A 25,565-nucleotide genomic window follows, 5' to 3' on the forward strand; every position below is an offset into this window, starting at 1 on the left:
TTACTGACCATTGTGGCAGCTGTCAGTAACATTTAGCTGCTGTGTCATTTATCTAGCCCAGTCTATAAAATGACAGTTACTGTCTGGAGGCAAGATAAATGTTGGTGCCCCCCCCCCTCCCTCCCCTTGCCGACTTCAGCTTTGTAAAACAACAGACTTATGGTTATGCGAACAACACAAATACAACAGAATACCAAACAGTAGCCATCTTGGTTATATATTGAAACCTCACCATAGGAGCAAACGTGGAGACTGCACAGTAGCGCACTCCAGGACCTGTAGGCAGTTAACACTGGTAAGGTAAATTATCATAACAATAGCCCTATTTACTGCTCTTCCACCCAATAAATGTCCCTTTGTGTTAGACTACACATTCTTCACTTATATATCAGCTGCAGTCACCTGCCCAACCTGCATGTCCCTGTCAGTGACTAACCCAGAGACCAGGGCCTGCCAGGCAAGTTACTGCTCAAGTTTAGCCAGAGCTGCATGCAGATGCCTCAGGCCTCTGTCACTATCACACCGAATACACAGCAACCTGATCCTCCTTCTATACATGCCCGAGGTAGCAGCATGGCTCACCAGCGACAGGTTTCCTCTCACTGTACTCAGGCATGTGCACACAAGGGTTACGGGCAGAGGCACATATGGGTTATGGGCAGAGGCACACATGGGTTACGGGCAGAGAAACACGTGGGTTATGGGAAAAGGCACACATGGGTTATGGGCAGAGGCACACATGGGTTACGGGCAGAGAATGGGTTACGGGCAGAGGCACAAATGGTACGGGCAGAGGCACACATGGGTGAGGAGTGACACATATGGGTACGGGCAGAGGCACACATGGGTTATGGGCAGAGGCACACATTCCCGTTCACATTTCCGGCACTGCACTCCATTGCTGGTTGCTGCCGGGAGTCGGCCAGGCAAGGGCAGATTGAGCTGGTGGACATGTGTGCCTACAGTGTGGGGCCACCAATGTGTGAGGGATCCCGGACAGCTGCCCTGTCAGCCCCATATACAACAATCTGCATATTGTTCACTCTGCTATGAGCCGCAGTATGAACACACAAAGCTTCCGTAGCACTGCAGGAGATAGGCTATACTAGGATCACGTGCCCGCGCTGCTGAGCAACCCATTCCCCTTCCCCCCGCTGAATCCTCCACAGGCAAGAAAACCCACTCTCCTACAAAAGCTTGCCCTCACCACTGTACTGTGATGGCTCCTCGTTACAGTAGTAGTAAGGACACGGAACGGGGGACAATGGAGGAAGTGCCCGCATCAGGCCTGGAGCCCGGTGGCAAATGACTCCATTGTCTCCCAGAGTTCTTCCCGAGTGTAGAGGCTACTTGGTGGCTACTGGCAACTTTTCCCCTTTTTCTCTCCGGAAGGTTTGATACTGTATATCTCCTGCCAGGGGCGTAAATTCATAACAGTCACCCAGAGAGAAGTTGGATTTTGGTGCCCTTCCCTCTTAAAAAAAAGTAAAGGGAAAACAAATATGAGGCGAGATGTAATAGCGTCCAAGATTGCGAGAGGTGTGGGATGCCGACTGATCTCAGACTTTTTTTTTAAAGCGGTAGTCATTTTCAATGCAAAACCATGCTTGTAAATGATTGCCGTTTTAGAAAAAAAAACATCCGAGAGAGGCCGGCATCCTGCACCTCCGGCAATCTCAGGCAATATTACATCTCACCTATGGTGTGTATGTCTCTCTCTCTCTCTCTCATATATATATATATATATATATATATATATATTTACGCAAACACGCAACTTACAGAATTACAGTGCATCCAGAAAATATTCACAGCACTTCACTTTTTCCACATTTTGTTATGTTACAGCCTTATTACAAAATGGAATGAATTAATTTTTCCCCTCAAAATTCTACACACAATACCCCATAATGACAACATGAAAAACTTTTTTTGAGATCTTTGCAAATTTATAAAAAATAAAAAATTGAGCAATCACATGTACATAAGTATTCACAGCCTTTGCTCAATACTTTGTTGATGCACCTTTGGCAGCAATTACCTCGTCTTTTTGAATATGATGCCACAAGCTTGGCACACCTATCTTTGGGCAGTTTCGCCTATTCCTCTTTGCAGCACCTCTCAAGCTCCATCAGGTTGGATGGGAAGCGTCAGTGCACAACAATATTCAGATCTCTCCAGAGATGTTCAATCAGATTCAAGTCTGGGCTCTGGCTGACATTCACAGAGATGTCCTGAAGCCACTCCTTTGAAATCTTGGCTGTGCGCTCAGGGCAGTTGTCCCGCTGAAAGATGAACCGTCGCCCCAGTCTGAGGTCAAGAGCACTCTGGAGCAGGTTTTCATGCAGGATGTCTCTGTACATTGCTGCATTCATCTTTCCCTTTATACTGACTGGTTTCCCAGTTCCTGCCGCTGAAAAGCATCCCCACATCATGATGCTGCCACCGCCATGCTTCACTGTAGGGATGGTATTGGCCTGGTGATGAGCGGTGCCTGGTTCCCTCCAAACATGGGGCCTGGCATTCACGCCAAAGAGTTCAGACCAGAGTATTTTGTCTCTCATGGTCTGAGAGTCCTTCAGGTGCATCTTTGAAAACTCCAGGCGGGCTGCCATGTGCTTTTTTACTAAGGATTGGCTTCTGTCTGGCCACATTACCATACAGGCCTGATTGGTGGATTGCTGCAGAGATAGTTGTCCTTCTGGAAGGTTCTCCTCTCTGCTGTAGCTCTGAAAGAGTGACCATTGGGTTTTGGGTCACCTCCAGCGATCGCTCAGTTTAGACAGCCGGCCAGCTCTAGGAATAGTCCTGTTGGTTCTGAGTTTCTTCCATTTATGGATGATGGAGGCCACTGTGCTCACTGGGACCTTCAAAGCAGCAGATATTTTTCTGTACCCTTCCCCAGATTTGTGCCTCGAGACAATCCTGTCTCGGAGGTCTACAGACAATTCCTTTGACTTCATGCTTGTTTTGTGCTCAGACATGCACTGTCAAGTGTAGGAACTTTTATAGACAGGTGTCTGCCTTTCCAAATCGTGTCCAATCAACTAAATTTACCACAGGTGGACTCCAATTAAGCTGTAGGAACATCTCAAGGATGATCAGTGGAAACAGAATGCACCTGAGCTCAATTTTGAGCTTCATGACAAAGGCTGTGAATACTTACTGTATGTACATGTGATTTCTTAGTTTTTTATTTTTAAACAACTTGCAAAAATCGCAAAAACATTTTTTTCACATTGTCATTATGGGGTATTTGGGGTCATTCTGACCTGATCGCTCGCTGCAGTTCTTAGCAGCGCAGTAATCAGCTCAGAACTGCGCATGCACCTGGGCGGGAGAGGGCAGCATGGCGGTGGTTGGCTGCCATTTTTTGGCCACGGTCCAGCCAATGCAGGCGTGGCTGGACTGTGCGTGGGACAGGGGGGCAGCGGCTGCATGACATCACATGCAGCCACTGCGAGCTGGGCAGCAACGAGTAACTCCCGGCCAGCCACAGGAGCTGCGCTGGCTGGGAGTTGCTCTTCAAATACAAAAGCATCACCGCTGTGTGATGCTTTTGTACTGGTGCGCGGGGGGGCCAGCCTGACATGCGGGGCGGACAAGCCCTGTGATGGACGTCCCCCCGCATGTCAGTGTAGGACAAGTGATCATAGCTGTGCTAAATTTAGCATAGCTATGATCAGGTCGGAATGACCCCCTTTGTGTTTAGAATTTTGAGTGAAAAAATGAATTTATTCCATTTTGGAATTAGGCTGTAACATACAAAATGTGAAAAATGTGAAGCGCTGTGAATACTTTCCAGATGCACTGTAAATAGATATTGCTCTCAGAATATCTATGTCTCCTGAGACAGCGAGGAGTTACTGTGCAGCAGCAGCAGATGCACTGCAGAGATCTGTTGGAAGGACAGCGGTCACACTTGGATCCCGCTCTGAACCGCACAGATGCTGCTGTACATGATAGAGCCCCTTCAGGGCTTCGAACCTGGAGTCAGGCATCTCCATTGCTTCTTGGAGTTATGCCCCTGTCTCCCCCCACAGTCGTAGAAAAAAGCAAAAGTACTGTAAGTACAGTATGTTTAGCAAGTCCAGGGACGGATTGGGAGATAAAAGTGGCCCTGGAAAAATTTCTAGAAGTGGCCTTGTGGGCGGCACCAAATCAACTGTAGGCGGGACCAATAACAAAGTAGGCGGGATTACTGCTTTAAAATGTAATGTAGGCGGAGTTACACCAACAAAAAGCAGAGCATGTCATAGTAGCTAAACCTAACACATTAAAAAGTGTATATGGTATTGTGTTGTAGCAGAAGTAGTTAAGAAATTAAAACTGGGGTGACATTTAATCCTGTGCACACTCACTAAATACATTTTAAAGCAATTATAGCTACTTCATGCTAAACTTTATTACAGTGGTTCTCAAACTCGGTCCTCAGGACCACAAACAGCGCATGTTATGCAGATAATCATGCATGTGAAAAGGTACAGATGGAGCCTTGCTCATCTTGGCTTCTCTGCTGCGCCTAGGTGCACCATGTTTTATTAGCATAAGCCTTTCATCTAGTGTTCTCAGCTGCAATACAATACACAGAGAACAATACAGCAGGGGATTAAGTCATTACAGCAGGGGATTAACTCCAACTGCCCAGTCTCAATCTTGTTAAAGGCATAGATGAGGAGGGCTCCATCTGTATATTCATTACTCACTAATCACATTTCAAAAGATGAACAGGTGGAGCTAATTATTTCACTTGTGACTCTGCGAGAAGACCTAGAAAAGATGCACTGTTTGTTGTACTGAGGACCGAGTTTGACAACCTGTGCCCTAGGGTACCATGATAGAAAGTTTGGGAACCACTGTGTTAAGGCATTTTAAAGCGAGAGAGAGACAGTCCTGATGTATAGATGGCTATACCAGCCGGGATGATTAATATGTAACCTTTGCTGGTGTCTTCTCTGCGGTGTTAGGCTTCCCTCTCCCACATTTCTGGTACGGTGTGCAGTGGTGATGGTACAGCTCCTGCTGCATTAGCTCTGCTCAACTCTGCTGCATGTTTCCTGGGTGCTGGAATGCACTATGGAGCGCACAGTGGCTTCTTCCGGCGCTCAGGGTCTCCGCAGTCTTAATTAGCTTTTAATAAGGTCGTGTACTTAATTTGCGGACCATTATTAGGTGCTGCATTACTAAAACATTATTAGGCGCTGCAGTCCTTGTTCCAGCGCCTAATAAACATTATTAGGCGCTGCAGTCCTTGGTCCACTTCGAGAGCCGGTACAGGTGTCTCTTTCAACCCCCATGTTGCCGGGCCTAAAAATAGATCATCCCCTCCTTTCGAACTAAATAACTCCCCTCACTTCAGACAGATCATCTCCCTTGGCGTAGAATAGTCCCCTAGCACAGAATAACAAGTTAGATCATCTTCGCTACAGAATATCCCTAATCATTGCAACCCTACACACACACACACACACACACACACACACACACACACACACACACACACACGTCAATGCCAGCCTACATGCACACACACATTGGTTGAAGTGGAAATTTTGAAGTGGAGGTATGAAAAAGTGAAGGTTTCAATTATGCGCGCCCCTTCGGAAAAGGGCCGTGGCCACTCAAAAGGGGACGTCCTTTAGTGTAGTTTACCACACCATATACCCCTTATACACATTATGCACCCCATAATACTATCATTATGCACCTTATACTATCTAGTACTGGTGCACCTTTCACATTATACCACACAGAATGAGCCGAAATTCACATTATACCACACAGTATGAGCCAAAATTCACATTATAGCACATGGCAAGAGCCAAAATTCACATTATATCACACAGAATGAGCCGAAATTCACATTATAGCACATGGTATGAGCCAAAAATTCACATTATAGCACATGGTATGAGCAGAAATTCACATTATAGCACACAGTATGAGCAGAAATTCACATTATAGCACACTGTATGAGCAGAAATTCACATTACACCAAACGGTATGAGCCGAAATTCACATATGCTACGTGGTATGATCCACAATTCAGGGACAGGGAGAGTGACAGCAGGGACATAGGGTCAGGGAGAGTGACAGAGAGACAGTGACAGAGACAGTGACAGAGAGTGGCAACAAGGACAGTGACAGAGAGAGTGACAGCAGGGACAGGAAGAGTGACAGGGACATAGGGAAGCAGGGTAAGAGTACATGAGCAGCGGAGGGGGGTGTAGGCTGCGGTGGTGCAGAGTTGTAGGCCCTGGGAAGTGGAGGAGGATGTGGGTGGCGGCTGTGAGTAGGACATAGGCAGCGGCGGTGGTGTGCAGGTTGTGGCCAGAGGCGGTGGTGAGCAGGATGTGGCCGGAGGCGGTAAGGGGAATGGCAAGCTGCAAGCGGTGCCGGCGTGCATGATCACGTCATGAGGAGTGAAGTACATTGACCGGCTTCCTGGCTGAGAGACTGTCAGTAAGGGCCTGGCAGCGGCGGAGTCTTCCAGCAGGGGTGGAGGGGGTAGGGTGATGTTTGAGTCAGCAGGGGGGAGGGATGCGATTATAACTGTGCAGCGGCGGATGGAATCTTCTTATAGGCGGGGTGTATGATTTTGAGTCGGTGGGGATGCGATCATAACTGTAGTGCCTGGTGCCGGATAGCAAAGAGAGCACTGCAGTTACGATCGCACCCCCCCCCCCCCCCCGACTCAAAATCATACACCCCCGCCGAGAAAAAAGATTCCATCCGCCGCGGCACAGTTACGATCACACCCAACCACCTCCAGCAGGTTCGAGTGCGCCGTGGCCGGGTCCGTGCTGTCTGACAGCGTGGAATGCAACATGAGGGATAGGTCACATTGTAGGAATGCTGCTCCAACCACCGTGTGGTTTACATTACGCAATGCATACATTTAATAAGACTCCCAGATATATTACACCTCACACCTCATACTCCCAGACATATTACACCTCACACTTTCAAATATTATATAACACCTCATACCCACAAACATATGACATCTCATACCCCCATACATAATATTACACCTCATAACCCCAGACATAATTGTACACCTCACACCCGAAAACACACTTTACACCTCATACCTCCAGACGTAACATTACACCCCATACCTCATATCTAGAATATATCTCTCCTGACAGCGGCCGCAGCGCTCACAATCAGCCTGATGATGTGGAGGGGTGGCGGGCTGGCTCTCCTGATAGGCCACTTGAATCTAGCATCAACCCTCCTGATAGCGGCCAATGGCCGCGGCTCCCACAGGCAGCCTGGTGATGCGAAGCGGAGGGGAGGCGGCGCTCAGAATGTAGAAGCATGTGAAGGGGGCGGGGCCATAGAGGGCAGGCGGCTGTGCACTCCGATCGGCCCACCGGGATATTCCCCGGTAGCGGCCGTTGCCAATCCGGGCCTGAGCAAGACCAACAGTCTGTTATACAAGTTATCAAGCAGACAAACAAAGTAGTGAGAAGCAGTACTTTCTCAAGAACTAGACGCTAATCACCTTGCAAAGAACACTAGGTGCTGATGCCTTTTCTATCATCATAGGGCAGAGCTCAGATTTTGGAACACCAGCAGCCACTGTACCTGTACTCATAGCTAATGCCTCATTTCCTTCTTCTCCTCTGCACCTACAGACCATGGCTGCAAATGCCCAGGACCCAGAGCCGGTGCTACCCACTCAGCAAGGCTATGCGGTTCAGGGAGGCATCATGCTGAAGAGGCGCTCTCCCTGCTCTGCTACCCTGCTGCTGCCAGCTGCCACTGTGCCTATCAAACTGGATGACAGGTAGCGGCGCTGGCAGCATGTAGTGCGGCTCCCAACCCCCAGAGAGACTGGGCACAGTGCATGGCCTTAGGGGCTCAGCCCACACACAGCGCCGCTGCTGCTTGAGAGAATTTCCAAGCCGGGCAAAATTGTGGGGGTGGCCTAATCGTGGGAGATGTGGCCATGCCCCCTTGTGGAAAAAGTATATAAAAACATATCTTTGTAGTTTGTAGTGACTATTGGGGGCAAGGGGAGGGGGGACTGAGCCCCTCCGCCACAGTCAATTTGAGGGGTGAATGTGATCACTCCCCCCACTTTCTGAACAGGCTGAGGCTTAGGGGTACATGTTCTAAGCAGTGAGAAAAGTGGAGAAATGAGCCAATGGAGAAGTTGCCCATGGTAACCAATCAGCTGATCTGTATACTTCGATAGTATGCAAATTATAAATGTTACGTCAATACTGATTGGTTGCCATGGGCAACTTCTCCACAGGCTCACTTCTCCTCTTTTATCACTGCTTAGTACATGTTCCCCTTAACAGTAGCAGCAACTGTCTGCCTCACTGCAGCAGAGCAAACTGCAGCATGTGCTGTGCTGCCAGGATGAGAGCTTATGCTGCTGTTGCTGCCTAGTAAGGAAGGAGGGGGTATGGAGTGCGGTGGACCAGGGCCCCCACTGGGCAACTCCATCAGTCCCAGGCCTGAGTAATTAGTACACACTCCCTCCCTCCCCCTCTGCGTCACTGCCAACATCCTACAGAGCCGCTGCTGCTGGGGTAATGGAGCCTGCGAGAGATAGGAGGAGGCAGAGGATGAGCAGCGTCAGAGCCGGGACCTCCTGCAGGTTTCTGGGGCAGTGCTGTGAAGGGAATGAGGGCTGCACCTGGCATAATGTGTATAATGGGCTCTACCTGGCATAATGTGCATAAGCTGCTCTACCTGGCAAAACATGTATAAGGTGCTTTCCTGTGTGGCCTAACGTGTATAAGGGTACTACTGTGCAGTGTAATGTGACTAACGGACGCTACTGTGCAGTGCAATGAGATTAACGGACAGTACTGTGCTGTGTAATGTGACTAAAAGACACTACTGTGCAGTGTAATATGACTAACGGACACTACTGTGCAGTGTAATATGACTTACAGACGTTACTGTGCTGTGCAATGTGACTAACGGATGCTACTGTGCTGTGCAATGTGACTAACGGACGCTACTGTGCTGCGTAATGTGACTAGCGGTTGCTGCTGTGCTGTGTAATATGACTAACGGACACAACTCTGCTGTGTAATGTGAATTGGTACAATTCTGTCACCACGCCCCTATCTTTTTGGCGTGCAGTGTGCGGTTGCTGCTGTGCTGTGTAATATGACTAACGGACACAACTCTGCTGTGTAATGTGAATTGGTACAATTCTGTCACCACACCCCTATCTTTTTGGCGCGCAGTGTCCCTGTTTTGAGCTCTGAGGGTGCCAAAGGAATCTTTTGCCCTGAACTCCTCAAAGTCTACAGCTACCCCTGTCACCGATTTTAAAATATCTTTTTATTTTCAAATGTAACATGCTCCCAGTTCAATACAGAGGAGGGAGCACTGAACTATACCCTTGCTCCGGGGGCACCATGGCACCTAGCTACAATGTCCACTACTGTGGACATTGTGTGTAAAGGGTAATACAGTGTGGCGTAACGTGTATACTATGTGGTGTAAGATGAATCACTACGTTTGGGGTAATGCACTACGTTTGGGGTAAAGTAATAATGTGTGGCATTATTTGAATTGTGGGTACCATTGTGGCCATGCCCCTGCCTTGTGTGATCACACCCCTTTTTGTGGTGCACGCTGTCCCTTTTTTTATGGATGGGAGGGCGCAAATTTATAATTTGCAGGGGGGCACCAAACACTGTAGCAACGGCCCTGCCAGGACCCATAATGCTGGGCCAACCTATCAAAGTAAAGTTGGGTACATTCTGTACTAAGCTATATATCATATGATATATTGTTCCAACGTAGACCCAAACAATGTACTGTACACCTGATTGTGTATCTCAGGGGATGCTGTGGTACAGTATACAGCTAAATGTATGCTGTTACAGTACAATGTGCTACGGTACACCGGATCGTGCAGTGTGTATAGCATGTGCAATGTATTGTCACATCGCGTCTCACCGTCAGGTGGCACACATTGCATAGTGTGTACCCAGTTTATTCTCTCAGTTCTGAATGGGCAAACCTCCATCGTTGAAAACATTAGGGAAGATGTATTGATCATTGTAGAGAAATAAAATGGAGAGGTTGCCCAAAGCACCAATCATCTTCTTACTGTTATTGAAGTACGGATGCAGTACAGATGGTGTAATGATTAGCATTACTGGCTCACAGCACTGAGGTCATGGGTTCAATTCCCACCATGGCCCTAACTGTGTGGAGTTTGTATATTCTCCCCGTACTTGCGTGGGTTTCCTCCGGGTACTCCGGTTTCCTCCCACAATCCAAAAACATACTGGTAGGTTAATTAGCTCCCAACAAAAATTAACCCTAGCGTGTGTGTGTGGGTGTGCGTGTGTGTGTGTGTGTGTGTGTGTGTGTGTGTGATAAGGAATATAGATTGTAAGCTCCACTGGAGCAGGGACTGATGTGAATGGGCAAATATCCTCTGTACAGCGCTGCGGAATATGTGTGCGCTATATACATAATAATTTACTCTTTGAAATGACAGAAACTGATTGGTTGCTTTACCTCTTTCCAAGGCTTGATACATCAGATTCAGTATGATATCCCGGTTGTCAGGATCCCAGCGGTCAGGAGACCGATGCCGGTATCCCGACAGCTGGAATATCAGTGGTGAGCGCAGCGTGTCCCCCCGCAGACTCGCTGTGTTTCGGGCCGGGTGGCTACCTTAGGTCGCCACAGGATTATATTCCCCCTTGGGTATTCCAAGCGGCGGTCGGCAACTTGAATGCCTCCCGATAAATCTCCCCCATAGTTAGATGTGACAGTTCTTTCTAGTGGGAACAACTGGACAGGCAGGTCACTAATGCTGGTAATAGTTTTTGCTTGTTCCTGTGATCTTCTCATTGTTGCTAACCTGCGTCAGTATATCATCTTTCTGTTTTCTATTATCCTGACCTTGGCATTCCTTCTGACTAATGCATGAATCATCACATGACATTCTTCCAATTTCTTCAGTGTTCTCTATCCAACGTTCTGGATGTACTAAGTATAAGGTATAATAAGGTCACAAGTCACCTCAAAACACACACACACACACACACACACACACACACACACACACACACACACACACACACATAATCATGAAATAACAGAGATGTCTCTGAGGGGCAGGGTAGCCTATAGTAACTCGGTAATTCAGAAAATAATTGATATGCAACCGGTAGTGGCAGTCATACCGAATAGTGAGTGTGTGTGAATCTTTTTTAGACAAACAGATTGAAATCTTCTAGAACCATTGTTATGACCAGTGGCGTAACAATAGCCCCTACAGACCCCGCAGTGGCTTGGGGGCACTGGCAAAGACTGTCTTGACTGACGCTGAGTCAGCGATCCCGTCTCCCACAGTGTTACTGTCACTAGGATTATGCAGTGGACATCACAAGAGTTGCCTGAAGCACTGCCACATTACTCAGCGCCTGCTCCTGTGAGAGGTGCTGGTTGCCAGGGGGCAAGAGCACGCTGAATCGGTGACTAAGGGTGCATCACCCAGCTGCCCACCAGGCACCAGACTGTGGGATAGGATGTATGGCCAGGACTTGGGTGAGAACCGGGAGACCCAGATGTGCTGTATATTCCTTTTCATTGTGAACAGCCAGAGTGCAGGCAGTCATGGGCACAGAGTGGGAGAGAGGGAAAAAGTTCAGGGCTGTTTCTAGCGAAGTTGGCTCCCAGTGCGAACACATAAAATGCACACACACCCCTCTGTAGTTAGTGCATGCCCTAGAAAAAGGGACATTGTCCAGCAGAAAATGGGTGTGGCCTTGCAAAAATGGGCATAGTTTTGAAGGAAACTACCTTAAACTATATTATGCCCCAAACAGTAATGCCCCTTGCACCAAATTAAGACCCACACAGTAATACCCATTGCACCTTATTATGTCCCACACAGTAATGCCCCCAAGCACCATGCTGCACTTAAAATTGGTACTGTACAGTACCTGCTTGTTGTCAAGGGGTTGTTTCATGCTGCTGGCCTGGTCTGCTCACTCCGCTGCCGCCGCCGCATCCCCGGCACTGTTGTGTCATTTTCTGCCTCCTCCTGCTCCCTCCCGGCTGTCTATGAGATGTCCCTCCCAAAATGGCCGCCACCCGCTTTGGCATCTTTAAAAACTGTCTTCTCTCAGGCGACAGCCATTTTGGGACAGACGTTTTCACAGTATTCTATATATATATATAGAATACTGCCACAGTGTACTCACAATGGCCTCTGGCTGATGCCCCATGGGATTACATGGCTGGTCGACCCTAAAAATAACACTGGGTTACAGGGGTATACTGCACTGAGTGCCTGGGGGAGGGCTGGTCCATTGTAACTTTCACAATACATAATCAGGATCCAGTCAGGATCTCAGTGGTTGGGATCCCAGCTGTCAAAAAACTGATGCCTGAATCCCGACACTGATCAGAATGCTGGTGCTGGTATCCAGAGTAGGATCACTACCGGGAACCCGATCGAGTGACTGCTAGGAGATCTGAGAGGTAAGCCGTAGAGGGGGGCAGGACTAAGGGTAAGGCTGTGGGGGGAGGGTTATGGTTAGGCTGCGGGATGGGGGGTTCGTTTTAGGCTGCGTGGTGGGGGAGTTAGGGTTAGGCACCCCTGGGGAGGGTTAGGCTGTGGGGGGGAAGGTTAGGTCTAGGCTGCAGGGTTGGGGGGTTAGGGCTAGGTATCTCTGGGGAGCGGGGGGGAGGGTTAAGCTGCAGTAAGGAATGGTTAGTGTTATGGGGTGAGGGGTAGCTTAGCTTTCTTCCCAACCCATGTCAGGATTCTAAACAGCGGGATGCCATGGTAGGTATTCTGACCACTGACATCCCACACGCTGGCATTTCGGTCCCAACCCATATAATCGTATGTATAGTGATGGTATCCAGCACATGTACACCAAAGTAGGTGTTTTGCTGAGGCTCTCTAGCTGCTGTGGCAGTGGGACTACAAGTCCCAACATGGATGCACTGTCAGCATCTAGTTGTAAAATAAATTGTGCCTGTAACTATTTTAAAATATAATATGTTATCAAACAATTGTTTAATATCTGCCAGTTTTTGGTGTGAGACAGCTGCAATAGGGTCCCCAGGGGTGGACCATCTCCAGATGCGCACTCTACTCTTCACCTGAAATCTGTTTCACATGACGACTGAGACACATTTGGCACTCATAAAGCCATAAGGGAGCTCATATGCGGAGGATGTAGGCAGGGGTGGTAAGTATGGTAAGAGCGTGTGAGGAAGAATTCCCCCTCCCCCTCCCTCTGTGAGGCTAAACCGGTAACTGTCTCTTTGTGCTTTCTTTGCCTTCCTATAGATCAACACAAAGGTGGAAGTGTACTTTGTTTTGGAGAGTGATAATGTGTGATAGGCATTATGGTGTGTGGAATAATAAAATGGGCATTAAGGTGTGTAGCATATTGTGAAATGGGTATTATAGTATGTGGCATAATGGAAAAAAACCTCTTTATATCAGGCGCTAATATTAATTGTTATAAAAAAGCCCTTTTGGATATAATAAAACTCAGCTGCAAAAAGTTAATGACCTGGGGTTAACAGGTCAAATAAATTACACTGGACCACCCAAGTGCAATTAACCACAGAACTCCAATTTATAATAACTCTTGCGCTATAATTATATAATTACAAGATATGACTGACAAGAATAACAGACTCCTATTAAATTAAAAATATATTTAATATTGTATGAATTATCATGTATCATAAAACAAGACCGGTCTTAAAAGTTTAAACATCAAAAAATGACAAGTATATATACTTTCTAATAAATGGAGGTGGACTTAAGCATAATCTGTGCACAGAAGTGTAAAAACAAGCTCTCTAGCTATATGACTTAATTAATGATGTCAAAAAATTGAATCAAGTGTAGCTGCTGGTAAGACCCATATATTAATTGTTTCCAATAGATAGTCACTTTGTATCAAAGTTCTTTAGGATATAAAAATCCAACATATAACGATGAAATGAATAAGAGCCTTTTGTAACCGGAATCTTACATGAGGTGAGAGCAAGTGGTATCAGCAGAAGTACATCCCGACGACCACCACAGTGGCTTGTAGCTGCGGGGAAAACGGCACCTGCAATGGCGCCCGCTGTGACTTAACCTGCTCAGTCACGATGCTCCACGGGTATCCACCTCTACGTGCCGTTTGCAGGCACCGGTAAGCGGCTCCTCTCCACTCAAAATCAAATGACCAGGCAGAAGAATATTACAGCCGGTACGTGATGCAGGTCTAACTCCAGCTGGGGTCCAACAAAATCAGCTTCTGACGCGTTTCGCTCCTCCCACAGGGGCTTCCGCAAAGAAATGTGGCATAATGGGCCAGCTGTACAGTACTAAGCCTTGAAAAGTGATAAATTGCACGGTGATAAAGTACCAACCAATCAGCTTCTAACTGTCATTTTTCAAACACAGCCTGTAACATGGCAGTTAGGAGCTGATTGGCTGGTACTTTATCCCCATGAAATATTATCACTTTTCAAGGATTAGTATGCAGTGTGGCAGTGTGTGGAACAATGTAATGGACATAACGGTGTGTGGCATATTGTGGAAAGGGCATTATGGTGTGTGGCATAATGTGTAATGGGCATTACGGTGTGTGGCATAATGTGTAAGAGGCATTACTATAAGGACATCATTTTATTGATTATAGCATTGGTACCCACAGCACAAGAGGATTTACTAGACCATGCTAAATTTGTAAAGGGAGAAGAATTGAAAACTTTTAAATTACATGGTCACCTATTTTTGTTGTCTTCATCAACAAGTTAAAAAGTTACATGATGGTGTGACATAATGATGTCACTTGTACAGGACTGGGGCCATCACGGAGCTCTCCTTCAGCACTTATCAGACTGCCCCAAAGCACAACATTATTACCCCCCCACACACACATAACCCACTGCATAGTGTGCACTGCGGTCTTAATGAGTGCCTCAACTAATTTGATTATACTGTACTGGATGTTATATTGTCCAGTCATTATTATACATGTTGGAAAATGCCCCAAATGACTAAACACGTTAGTGTGAATAAATAAAAAAATTCAATTGCCACTTAAGTAGGAAATGGTTAAATATATATACAGTATGTACAATATACTGTATGAGCAGGGGCAGGGGCATATCTACCTCTTGGCCAGGATGGCACTTGCCAGGGGCACTGACCGAGGGAGGGACGCCTCCCGGCTGTGCCACCCGCGGCCAAGGGATAGAATCATAATAGAACAGTAGTTCCGATGCAGAACTAATTTCGGCTCTTCTATCAACCATGATGCGGGGGCATAATGGGTGCTGTAGTTTGACCCGGGTGCTCAGCTAGGTGCTGGAGGACACAGAATGGTGATTAGAGAACTACATTTCCCAGAGGCCTCCGGGAGCTGCATCTGGCTGCTGTCTGATTTTGTTACTCAGTTTGCAGGGGCTGAGGGGGGAAGGGGTTCTCCGGCTCCGCTCATCATAAGGGGGAGACTGGAGGCGGCAGGAGGAGTAGGACACTGCTGGGACCACCCTAGAAGCAAGGGAACAAAGGCAGCTTCCAGGTACCGGCCCTGGGGCATGATGAGATGGGATAACGGGGCTTAAAATAACACAAGAAGACACTGCAGACTGTATACTGAAATGAATATTAATTGATCAAGCGCGGCACAGATGGGGGAGGGTAGGGAGAAAGGAATATATGGTGGTGTGTGGGACAGAACTGTGTATGTCATGAATTTTTGTTATGTATTATGAATTAGTGTAATGCAATATGTGTGAGCTAAACTGATCCCTACTCTGATGACAGAATAATCAACAAAAGATACTATATGTGGGTAAGGAATGTAATGATTTGTTAAAATACTACACAAATTTGTGGAGTAGTCACAATGCTCTCCAGACAAAGTCTAGGCTCAGTGCAGTAACACAAGTAAATTCTTTAGGAATACAATTTGACAATAGGCTCCTAGGGGTCTATTCATGAAGCAGTGAAAAGTGTGGAGAAGTGTGGAGAAGTGAGTCTGTAGAGAAGTTGCCCATGGCAACCAATCAGCTGCTCTGTATAATTTTCTAGTATGCAAATTATAAATGTTACTTCAATGCTGATTAGTTCTTGTCCAATGGCTCACTTCTCAACAGTTTTCACTGCTTCATGAATAGACCCCCTAGTCCCAGAGTCTATGGGGTAAATGTATTACCCTCCGATATGGGGGATGAGCAGTATCGACACACGTTATGTGCATTATACCACTTCTCCCACATGTAAAATAGTTGCGGTGCCGCCTCAGTGACCTGTCCATATTGGATCTGCTATCTAACAGATAGCATGCCAATATAAGGGGGCAATGTATGAACGGACAGCAGCACTGATCATTTCGACACCTACAGCTGTCTATTTCGACAGTTGCAGGTGGCGATGCCCATACACCACAGCAGGAACAGAGCTGTCCCTTTTTGTGGTGGGTGCCGGCTATGGAGTGGGCTGGAGATCTCGCGTGAGTAGCGAGATCCGGCACATGCACAGTGGAGCTGGCCGGACAGGGAGACACAGTGCATCAGCGCTGAGCTGATGCGCTGTGTGTTTAGGGGGACACTACCGCAGGGGGGAGCTTTCGTTCCCCCAGTTCGGTATCTTGTTGATGTCCCTTCCTGCTTCACCTCGGTAGTGAGGCGAAGCAGGAAGTGTTATAGCGGCATGATGCGTGCCGCTATAATATATTTACCCCTATGCCCCTATGAGTGAATTATGTGAATTCAATAACTAAATCCTGTTTGTATATCTTATTTACCATCTGCATGCAGCAGTTATGATTACATTTACTATTAGGCTACAACAACTACTGTACAATTGCAACTTGACCTTGGCGGCAGAGGGAATAGCAACCATGTTTACAGCAGGAGAGTGTCGTCAGTTATACTTGAAAACTGCCGACAATAAGTCCTACGCATCGCCCACTGGGAGGAAGGCTAATAAAAAAGTAATTGCTTACCCTGGGATGCCATCAGAGGGATATAGGTAGTACAACTGTAAGGAGCCCAAATTGCTTAGGGGGGTGACTTTTTTTTTTGTCTTCTAATAACATGTACAGTGCTGCTGTACCAAGTCTCCTACCAGAGGGGAGTCATCTCTAGAAATGCTTGTGCACGTCCACACTAGCAGGCATGAGCCTGTGATAAATAAATATTATATATATTGTACAGTAATAATAGGCTAGATCTTCATCACAGAATTCACAGACACAGCGCAGAAAAGCTTACTGGACAAAAATAATAGATAAAAAAAAGAAAAGAAAGAAAAAAGTTTATCTAGTGACCAGTACAAGATAAAATTAAATTGTTTGTTAATGGTACTTTTTACCAAGACTTTACTTATTACATATATTACATCATTAGGTATGTTTAACACGAGTCAGTGAACTTATTTGTTTTCACTACTAATCTCCTGCTCAACCATAGGTCCACACATTGTAGCCAATCCTACTACACAGCAGCACAGCATATATTAAGACTTTTGGATGCCAATCTTGTTGAAGGCAATGGCCGCACCACTTGAATGAATATATTAGTGAGGACAGGGGTAGTACATTGGACCTGGTACTGTTATGAAGTGAGGAGGGGATTGTAAGCAAGCAGTATCCAGTATTACAGACTAGCAATCTGACAGTTTGATATGAGGCTTTTACAAATGTGAGAAGATTGGGTGTCAAGGACATCAGAATAGGGCCCTACACATTTAGCGATGTCAGTGATTTGGATGATGATGGATCTGAATGATGATCATTATCGTCCAAATTGACTTGCATTGAAAAACTATGGAAAACCAACGATGAACGACCGCAATATATATATATATATATATACACTGCTCAAAAAAATAAAGGGAACACTAAAATAACACATCCTAGGTCTGAATGAATGAAATATTCTTATTAAATACTTTGTTCGTTACATAGTTGAATGTGCTGACAACAAAATCACACAAAAATTATCAATGGAAATCAAATTTATTAACCCATGGAGGTCTGGATTTGGAGTCACCCTCAAAATAAAGTGGAAAAACACACTACAGGCTGATCCAACTTTGATGTAATGTCCTTAAAACAACTCAAAATGAGGCTCAGTAGTGTGTGTGGCCTCCACGTGCCTGTATGACCTCCCTACATCCCACACAAGTGGCTCAGGTAGTGCAGCTCATCCAGGATGGCACATCAATGCGAGCTGTGGCAAGAAGGTTTGCTGTGTCTGTCAGCGTAGTGTCCAGAGCATGGAGGCGCTACCAGGAGACAGGCCAGTACATCAGGAGACGTGGAGGAGGCCGTAGGAGGACAACAACCCAGCAGCAGGACCGCTACCTCCGCCTTTGTGCAAGGAGGAACAGGAGTAGCACTGCCAGAGCCCTGCAAAATGACCTCCAGCAAGCCACAAATGTGCATGTGTCTACTCAAACGATTAGAAACAGACTCCATGAGGGTGGTATGAGGGCCCGATGCCCACAAGTGGGGGTTGTGCTTACAGCCCAACACTGTGAAGGACGTTTGGCATTTGCCAGAGAACACCAAGATTGGCAAATTCGCCACTGGCGCCCTGTGCTCTTCACAGATGAAAGCAGGTTCTCACTGAGCACATGTGACAGACGTGACAGAGTCTGGAGACGCCAAGGAGAATGTTCTGCTGCCTGCAACATCCTCCAGCATGACCAGTTTGGCAGTGGGTCAGTAATGGTGTGGGGTGGCATTTCTTTGGGGGGCCACACAGCCCTCCATGTGCTCGCTAGAGGTAGCCTGACTGCCATTAGGTACCGAGATGAGATCCTCAGACCCCTTGTGAGACCATATGCTGGTGCGGTTGGCCCTGGGTTCCTCCTAATGCAAGACAATGCTAGACCTCATGTGGCTGGAGTGTGTCAGCAGTTCCTGCAAGACAAAGGCATTGATGCTATGGATTGGCCCGCCCGTTCCACAGACCTGAATCCAATTGAGCACATCTGGGACATCATGTCTCGCTCCATCCACCAATGCCACATTGCACCACAGACTGTCCAGGAGTTGGCGGATGCTTTAGTCCAGGTCTGGGAGGAGATCCCTCAGGAGACCATCCGCCACCTCATCAGGAGCATGCCCAGGCGTTGTAGGGAGGTCATACAGGCACGAGGAGGCCACAGACACTACTGAGCCTCATTTTGACTTGTTTTAAGGACATTACATCAAAGTTGAATCAGCCTGTAGTGTGTTTTTCCACTTTAATTTTGAGGGTGACTCCAAATCCAGACCTCCATGGGTTAATAAATTTGATTTCCATTGATAATTTTTGTGTGATTTTGTTGTCAGTACATTCAACTATGTAAAGAACAAAGTATTTAATAAGAATATTTAATTAATTCAGACCTAGGATGTGTTATTTTAGTGTTCCCTTTATTTTTTTGAGCAGTGTATATATATATATATATATATATATATAAAGCGCTTTATATCGCCCGTCAACGTCGCTGTGTGTAGGGCCCTTTAAGTAAAACACATATTAGCATCATATTTGTTAGAACATTAAGCAGCAGTGTCAAACTTGTGTCTTCTAAAGTATTAAATTACGTTTTTGTGGTTACAAAGATGTTACTATTACCTTGGTCATGCAACTCACTCGAAAGGGACAAGTTAATTTATTTCTGGATGCAGCACAAATTGTAAATACAATATAAGTAACAATAACAATTGTACAGTATATTAAGGAAAATATTCTAATACTGTAGTTTTTTTTTTTTTTATACAGTATACCTGTTATAATAATATGTATCTTTTATATTGTAGGCCTGTATACTGGAAAGACAAATATTTGATTTCCTTGGCTACCAGTGGGCACCTATCTTGGCAAATTTTGTACATATCATTATTGTCATACTTGGATTATTTGGAACCATCCAGTGTAGAACACGTTACATAACAGGAGTAAGTATATCTAAAATTGTGCTATAAAACTGTACATTTGCATTATTTCTTTGTGAAGTATCAACATTTTCTGCAGTTGTGTACAGTGAGGAGATATATCACATATATTAATCACAATACAGGAAATGATGTGAGGGGACTGCTACACATAATTTAGAATTTAACAAGGTGCCTTTCAGCTCTAACATATCTGTGTGCCCGCTAGGGACGGATTAAGCCTTGGAGGTGCCCGGGGCACTTTAGAGTGGGAGGCCCCGGTGTAAGGGGGAGGAGAGGCTGTATATATGATTGTGCATACCTCCCAACATGATCCATTCCAGGAGGGACAAAATCCTCATTACGAGGACTTCCCTTTTAATATATGATTGTTGTCACCTGTTTTGAACTATTTCATTGATAAGAAAGGTGTTTCAACACAGGTGATTGCAATTATAACTTAAGAAGGAAGTCCAGGTAGAGAGCATTTTGTCTCTCCTGGAATGGGCCATGTTGGGATGGTGTATATTAGATGGGCCATGTTGGATGGTGTATATTAGATTTAAACTATTTGTTTAATAATGCCTGGGTACTGTTTATAGCTCCACCTAATTGAAAGACATCTGTTTTATGAAATGTACTTGTAGTGGAACTAAAGACAACTTAAACAACCTTAAATTTCACATCGAAAAATAAAATCTATGTCACATGCAAAAATAGTAGCAGCCTCTGTACTACTTACACACTGGGACAGGACTCAGGAAGATTCTGTATGTGTGTGTGTGTCTGTCTCTCTCTAGACCCTCATTATAGAACAAGTTACACAGGACTCAGACACCCAGGTGTGGAGAGAGCTGTAAGTGACACAGGGATCCCACCTTGTGTCACTTACAGCTATCTCCACCCTCATATCTCTCCTCTGGTTGGGAAGCTCAGTCAATAGTTCATGAAATCTGATACTGCTGTATCTCTGACTACACTGCACACTGCATACTGTCATGGTTCTCTTTTTATGCTGAAATTTGATACTGCTGTGTTTCTACCTGCACTGCATACTGTCATGGTTTCTTTTTTTATTATGGTTCTCTGGTTCTGCTGCTGCATAAGAGGGAAAACTAGTGATAGAAAAACAGAAACATAGAATTTGACGTCGGATAAGAACCACTTGGCCCATCTAGTCTGCCCCTTTTTTTTATCCTTTAGGTAATCTCAACCCCTTTTTGAACCTTAACTCTTTGTAAGGATATTCATATGCCTATCCCAAGCATGTTTAAATTGCTCTACAGTCTTAGCCTCTACCACCTCTGATGGGAGGCTATTCCACTTATCCACTACCCTTTCTCTGAAGTAATTTTTCCTTAAATTTTCCCTTAACCTACCTCCCTCCAGTTACAGTGTATGTCATCTAGTTCTAATACTTCTTTTCCTTTGAAGAATGTTTTCATCCTGCACTTTGTTAAAACCCTTGGTATATTTGAAAGTTTCTATCATGTCCCTCCTTTCCCTTCTTTCCTCCAAACTATACATGTTAATATATCTATCTTTATTTCTATACTACCTCTGGGGGTCATAATATTGAAACAATATGATGTATAACTAGATATGAATATTCTCATATAAAAGAGAATTAGAAGAAATAATAAGAGATTCATATATTGTTAATATGACCCAATATGTAAGCTTATACTATGTATTTTCTGTGAATTATCTATTGGAATTGTATCCCCAAGTTTGGCATTAAAAACATAAAAAGTAGAAGGATTTTATATGTAAAGTCTCCCATGATTGGCACTGTGGTTGGCAGTTCTACACATGCGCCACCATGTGAGGCACTTCCGGGGATGACGATCTATTATAGCCAATGTTAGCCATGCTGGGACCAGTGGCGGAACTACCGCCAGTGCAGGCAGTGCCTTGCACTGGGGCCCGCCACTGTCCAGGGGCCCAAAGCATGTAATGAGTCAAACTGACTCATTACATGCCGCTGTGTGCTGCGGGCAACCGCTGCCCGGAGCACACAGCCGCCCGCTGAGGAGAGGAGAAGAGCGCAGCGGCCACGGTGGGGAAGGAGGAGGAGGGAGGTGGAGGAGGGAGCCGCAGCAGCGCTGTGTAGTTGGTGGAGGCGCTGCTGCTGCTGTCCCTTTCCTTCACCATAGGCTGTTATCCGACACTGTGAATGCTGGGAAGCGCATCCCAGCATTCACAGTGGCGGAGGGCAGCCTATGGTGAAGCAGAGGGACAGCTGCAGCAGCGCCTCCACCAATTACACAGCGCTGCTGCGGCTCCATCCTCCACCTCCATCCCTCTCCTTCTCTCCTTCTCTGCAAGAAACTGCACCCAGGAGCCTTACTGCCAGCGGAGAAGGTAAGTATAATTCATTCTTTCTTTCTTTCTTTCTTTCTTTCTTTCTTTCTTTCTTTCTTTCTTTCTTTCTTTCTTTCTTTCTTTCTTTCTTTCTTTCTTTCTTTCTTCTCTTCTTCTTGTTCATCAGGGTGTTTTCATCAGCTGCATAACAAAGACTACACCACTAATGCAAAAAAAACAACACTACTAGTTTATCAGTGGTACTGTAGCTAGTACAGATTGTGACAATGGGACAGATGTATTAACCTAGAGAAGGAAGTGATAAAGCAGTGATAAGTGCAAGTTGGTAACACTCCAGCCAATCATTAAGGATTTGAAAAATGACAGTTAGGAGCTGACTGGCTGGTGTGTAATCACCTTGCGCTTATCACTGCTTTATCACTTCTTTATCCCTTCTCCAGGCTTAATACATCTGCTCCACTGTGATTAAAAATAACACTTGTGGGTAAATTTACTAAAGCTTCTAAAAATTTAAAATGGTGATGTCGCCCATAGCAACCAATCATTTTCTAGGATGTAATAGAGAAATGATAGGCAGAATCTGATTGGTTTCTATGGGCAACATTACCACTTTTCATTTTTAGCAGCTTTAGTAAATGTACCCCTTTAACTTGCAGCCTACACCACAATATTTTGCTGGTAATTTGTATCTAAACAGGGTTATTACAGGGAATGTTGACATGAACTCTGAGAATCAAAACACTCATTTTGAAAATGTAGGTGAGAGACATGAGTTCTCCACACAAAGCCATTACTGACTACTGCTATAACTACATCTCCAAAAGAAAACTGTAGAAATAAAATTGCAATGTTTTGGTGGGATTTTTAGTAAACGTAATATAGAATTATGACTCTACAGTAAATGGTTTAATTAGGTTGCTACTGAACAATACGTACAATTAGAGATGAGGAAGGTTGCAGTGACATTGCTTCTTTGTAAAATGACAGTTTACAACTTAGTTAATAAGATAAGCTTTTTATTTAATGTGATTAATTGGAAGTGTTATAAATTGCAAAGTGGAAAAAAAAGGAAAAAACTTAATGCAAAACCGTATTCCTAGAAATCATTGTTTTAGAATTGTTCTTTGAAATATGCTACTTTTAATGAACCCCCTAATTAATTATAGAGGACAGTACTTTATCCTTATGCAGAAGACAGGCCTTTGTTTTCCTTTGATGAGTTTTAAGTACACTAATTAAATGAAGGTATACTAACAGCATTTGTGTTACAAATATTTTTGAACTCCAAGTTGCTTGTTTCTCTGATTTGACTGCTTGTACAATGAATTGAACTCCTGTATCTTAATACTCATTCATTTTTATGGCAAAGTGCCTAAAAAGTAAAAACACATCAAAGGCAAAACAAAAATGTCAGGTCTTTAGAAGACAGAAAGAGTTCTATCACATGCTGTAGATACTAAGGGATCTATTTACTAAGCCTTAGATGGAGATAAAGTGCACTGAGATAAAATACCAGCCAATCAGCTCCTAACTACCATGTCACAGGCTGGGTTTGAAAAATGAGTTAATAGCTGATTGGCTGGTACTTTATCTCTGTGCACTTTGGGGGTAATTCAGACCTGATCGCTGCTGTGCGTTTTCGTACAGCGGGCGATCAGGCACAAAATGCGCATGCGTATGCACCGCAATGCACAGGCGCGTTGCACGAGTACAAGGCGGATCGATGCTCAGCGATGGGTTTATGCGGCGGATCGATGCACGGGCGATTGCAGGAAGATTGACAGGAAGAAGGCGTTTGTTGGTGTCAACTGACCATTTTCAGAGAGTGTCTGGAAAAAAACGAAGGCGTGTCCACAGTGCTGGATTAAGCCTTGGGGGTGCCCAGGACACTAAAGACAGAGGGGCCCTGGTGGAAGGAGGGGATGTATATTAAATTGTGCATACCTCCCAACATGTCCCATTCCAGGAGGGACAAAATGCTCTCTACCTGGACTTCCCACTTAATATATGAATGGTATCACCTGTGTTGAACTATTTAATTGAGAAGAAAGGTACTTCAACACAGGTGATTGCAATCATAAATTAAGAAGGAAGTCCAGGTAGAGAGCATTTTGTCCCTCCTGGAATGTGTGTGGGAGATATAGATTGTGTATTTTAAATTTAAACCAATGGTGTATATTAGTTTTAACTAATAGTTTGATAATGCCTGGGTACTGTTTATAGCTCCACCTAATTGAAAGACAACTATTTTATACATTTTTCTTGTAGTGGAACAAAGACAACTTAACCTTAAAATACACATAGAAAAATAAAATAATGTATCTTGTCACATACAAGAATAGCAGCAGCCTCTGTACTACTTACACACTGGGACAGGACTCTAGAGGACTGTGTCTCTATCTCTAGACGCAAATGGTTTAGTTGCATGACAGTTTACAAAGGACTCAGACACCCAGGTGGGGAGGAGAGGAAGCTGGGATTCCTGTGTCACTTACAGCTCACTCCACCCTCCTATCTCTCCTCTAGTCAGTAAAGGTTGGTTGGTAGCTCATGAAACATGATATTCCTGTGTCTTTGCACTGCATACTGTCCTACTCGCAATCTGGCTGCTGGTTCTGCTGCTGCTTAAGAGGTAAAACTAGTGATGTCTGTATGCTCTGACCGGGGGCCCCCCTTGACAAAAGGGGCCCGGGGTACAGTTTGCCCTGCATTCCCCCTTAATCTGGCTATGCATGTCCATGCGTTAGCAGGGAGAGTTCCTCATGTCAATTCCGGTCCCAGACAGGCTGATATGATCGCAGCGCCTGAGTAAGTTCTGGGCTGCGTAGAGACTGCACAAAAACTGTTTGTACAGCTCTGCTACACATGCATTCGCACACTTGCACAGATAAAAAAAGCCTCCCCCTGTAGGCGGTGACTATCTGATCGCTGCAGTGCAAAAATCGCTTGCTAGCAATCAGGTCTGAATTAGGCCATTTATCTCCATCCAAGGTTTAGTAAATAGACCCCTAAGTAATGATTCTATAATGGCAGAGTACACGTGCCCCTATTGGAGTATACATAACTAATATATATTTTTAAAACAAAAATAGACTATAGATGCAGTAGAATACCAATATTTGATCCCATCTTCCTCAGCATCTATAAATGCCTTATGTGCTACAAACAAGCCACTTTGATACATTCAGTGTATATGTATTGAAGATCATTTAGTTATTTTAGTATAAAAAAAATTGTGATAGAGTTTAGGTGGAAGTGTTATAAAAGATTGCACAGCTGTTTGTTAGCTGGAGACAGTGGCTTTGTGTTCTGGTTATATTTAGTATGAAGCTTTTT

At 45.1% G+C, this 25,565-nt stretch overlaps 1 protein-coding gene across 1 annotated transcript in view; it reads left to right on the plus strand.

Moving 5' to 3' along the window:
• Positions 1 to 25,565, plus strand: part of NKAIN2 (sodium/potassium transporting ATPase interacting 2) — a 1,538,622-nt gene that overhangs the window by 519,887 nt on the left and 993,170 nt on the right. The window contains exon 2 of the mRNA XM_063917263.1: positions 19,791 to 19,928. Within this exon, the coding sequence (XP_063773333.1) occupies positions 19,791 to 19,928 (138 nt within the window). The remainder of the gene's footprint in view (positions 1 to 19,790; positions 19,929 to 25,565) is intronic.

Source organism: Pseudophryne corroboree, chromosome 4 (genome assembly GCF_028390025.1).
Source record: "Pseudophryne corroboree isolate aPseCor3 chromosome 4, aPseCor3.hap2, whole genome shotgun sequence".
NCBI classification, from domain to species: Eukaryota; Metazoa; Chordata; class Amphibia; order Anura; family Myobatrachidae; genus Pseudophryne; species Pseudophryne corroboree.